The following is a 2,055-nucleotide window of genomic DNA, read 5'->3' as shown; positions in this document are numbered from 1 at the left end:
GAAAAACTGAAAATATGTAGAATCATCGAGCATGTGATGGGCAGCTGACCTCATATCGCTGCGCTTTGCTGGACCCAGGATCATGTAAGTGCGCTGGAGGCTGAGGGGACAGGGATAGACTCATATCAATCGAGAATCCTACTTCAATGCAAGCCTTGATGAAAGCGACATTCCTGGTGGTGAAAAAATCTCGAATAGAGGGCCGATTCGTGTTACGGAGATGCTCGACTAGTATATCACTGAGAGAAATACTCGTACGAGGGATCGAACCCTAGACCTATCGGTAGTTTACATCATTCTCACACTCATAGCCTCGTGGCCCTTGTGTATGCCCAAGGCCGGGTTCACCTGCGATATACAACGGAGAGAGGGCGATCGGGGTGAGAGGTCTACGTGAGAATCCCAAACGTGAGAGTAGGGGCCATGGCCGAGGTCGTGACAAAGCCCTGCGATGATCACGCAGAGCTTATCCTCCTCATCGATGCCGTATTCAGGTTGGTTACAGCTCAGCTGATCGACCAGCTTCTTCCTGAATGAACCATCGGAAGGTTCCCGGTTCAAACCCAAGAGCCGGCTTACGCTAAATAGGCAGCTCCAATGGAATGCTCGAACCTAGTGTGAGTAGCCCCCATGAAGACATATCCAGCGGAACCTGACAATACCACTCTTCTTCCACTTCGTCTGTTCACCACCTCACCCAGCTGTGATTCATTCCTCAAGCGCTGAAAGTAAGGCGTGTCTATTATACGCCGACAGATCTCTGGTAGAGTAATGAGCCTATGCACCGGACACTGAGTCGAGAACCCCTCATGGAACGCCAGAGTATATCCAAGGACCTGCCAAGACCGGTGGTCAGATAATCGCACTAACCCGTGTCACACCTTGAGGTGGTATCTTCCCTGCTCCTCGAGGTCGCACAGAGGAACCACAGCACCGGTAGTGGCATCTCTCAGCTCGATCGATCGCACTTTCTCTAAACCAAATGAGTACTTCAGTTGGGTGAGAAGCCCCTTAGTGCTTTTAAACCTGAAGGGGAAAACCAGTGAAGGCATACAGCAGTGCTGTCGGGCAGCTTACGAGAACCTTTCGATCTTTCCTTGGGAATCAACTTCAATCAGCCTTCTATAGAGGTCTTCAGAAAGGGCTTCAGTCCTAGCTGGAGTCGCTTCATTCACTAGGTCTCCATCATTCTCGTTAGGCGACATTATGACGGCTACTACAAGGGAAACAACTGAGGAAAGAGGGAAGGTCACGATGAAAGAATTTCAAGTCAATAACAGCATCTTTTGATGGCAACAGATATTTTACGATGGACAAGCAGTCAAGTGGTAGTCAGCAATGTATTGATCATGAGAAGGTATAAGCTTATCCAAGCATAGGAATCGGTGTTCTCTTCTCATCGAGAACACATCATAGCTGTGAACACATCATAACCGTGAACACATCATTAGTGTGAACACACCATTAGTGTAAACACATAGATTAAGCGACGCCATTGTGGGGCGCTGTTGTGTTTGATAAGGCTTAGTAGCGATGATCAGTTGAAGAACCGCTTGGTCCTAGCTGTGAACTCGTATTCGTTTTTGCTTGTTACCGCCATGAATACGTGGTTCTTTGCTCGAGAGCCTCTTCGGGGCGACACAGCTATGGGAGGCTCTCTGCCGCAACCCATGTGACCTTATCAACACAAGACATCTCCCAAACGGAACTTGGAAATAGCGGTCTATTCGCCGTAATGTAACCATGTCCCTACACAGGGGAAAGGGCTTACCAGGCCACACTGCCTCCATGGACACATCCCTCTACAGTAAAAAGGCCTCACCAGCCCACACTGCCTCAATGGGCATATCCCTCGACACGGGAAGAGCTTACCAGCCCACACTGCCTCGATGGGCATATCCCTCTACAGGGGAACAAGGGCTCACCAGCCCACACTGCCTCGAGGGGCATATCCCTCTACAGGGGAACAAGGGCTCACCAGCCCACACTGCCTCAATGGGCACAGCCCTCTACAGGGGAACAAGGGCTCACCAGCCCACACTGCCTCAATGGGCA

At 50.4% G+C, this 2,055-nt stretch overlaps 1 protein-coding gene across 1 annotated transcript; it reads right to left on the bottom strand.

The window, feature by feature from the left end:
- Positions 1 to 288: 288 nt before the first annotated feature.
- Pmar_PMAR016795 (sam/hd domain protein, putative) lies at positions 289 to 1,533 on the bottom strand (the record flags this gene model as incomplete). The annotated part of the gene is made up of 6 exons (XM_002777590.1): positions 1,078 to 1,533; positions 882 to 1,026; positions 698 to 836; positions 580 to 652; positions 394 to 529; positions 289 to 348 (listed from the first exon to the last, which is right to left on the bottom strand). Exons 1-6 carry the CDS (start codon positions 1,203 to 1,205, stop codon positions 289 to 291), a joined length of 681 nt encoding a protein of 226 aa, XP_002777636.1. The 5' UTR covers positions 1,206 to 1,533.
- Between the last annotated feature and the right edge of the window lie 522 nt (positions 1,534 to 2,055).

This window comes from Perkinsus marinus (assembly GCF_000006405.1).
Source record: "Perkinsus marinus ATCC 50983 genomic scaffold scf_1104296951408, whole genome shotgun sequence".
Taxonomy (NCBI): Eukaryota; Perkinsozoa; order Perkinsida; family Perkinsidae; genus Perkinsus; species Perkinsus marinus.
The sequence above is the reverse complement of the archived record's forward strand: the minus strand, read 5'-3'. Positions and strand labels throughout refer to the sequence as shown.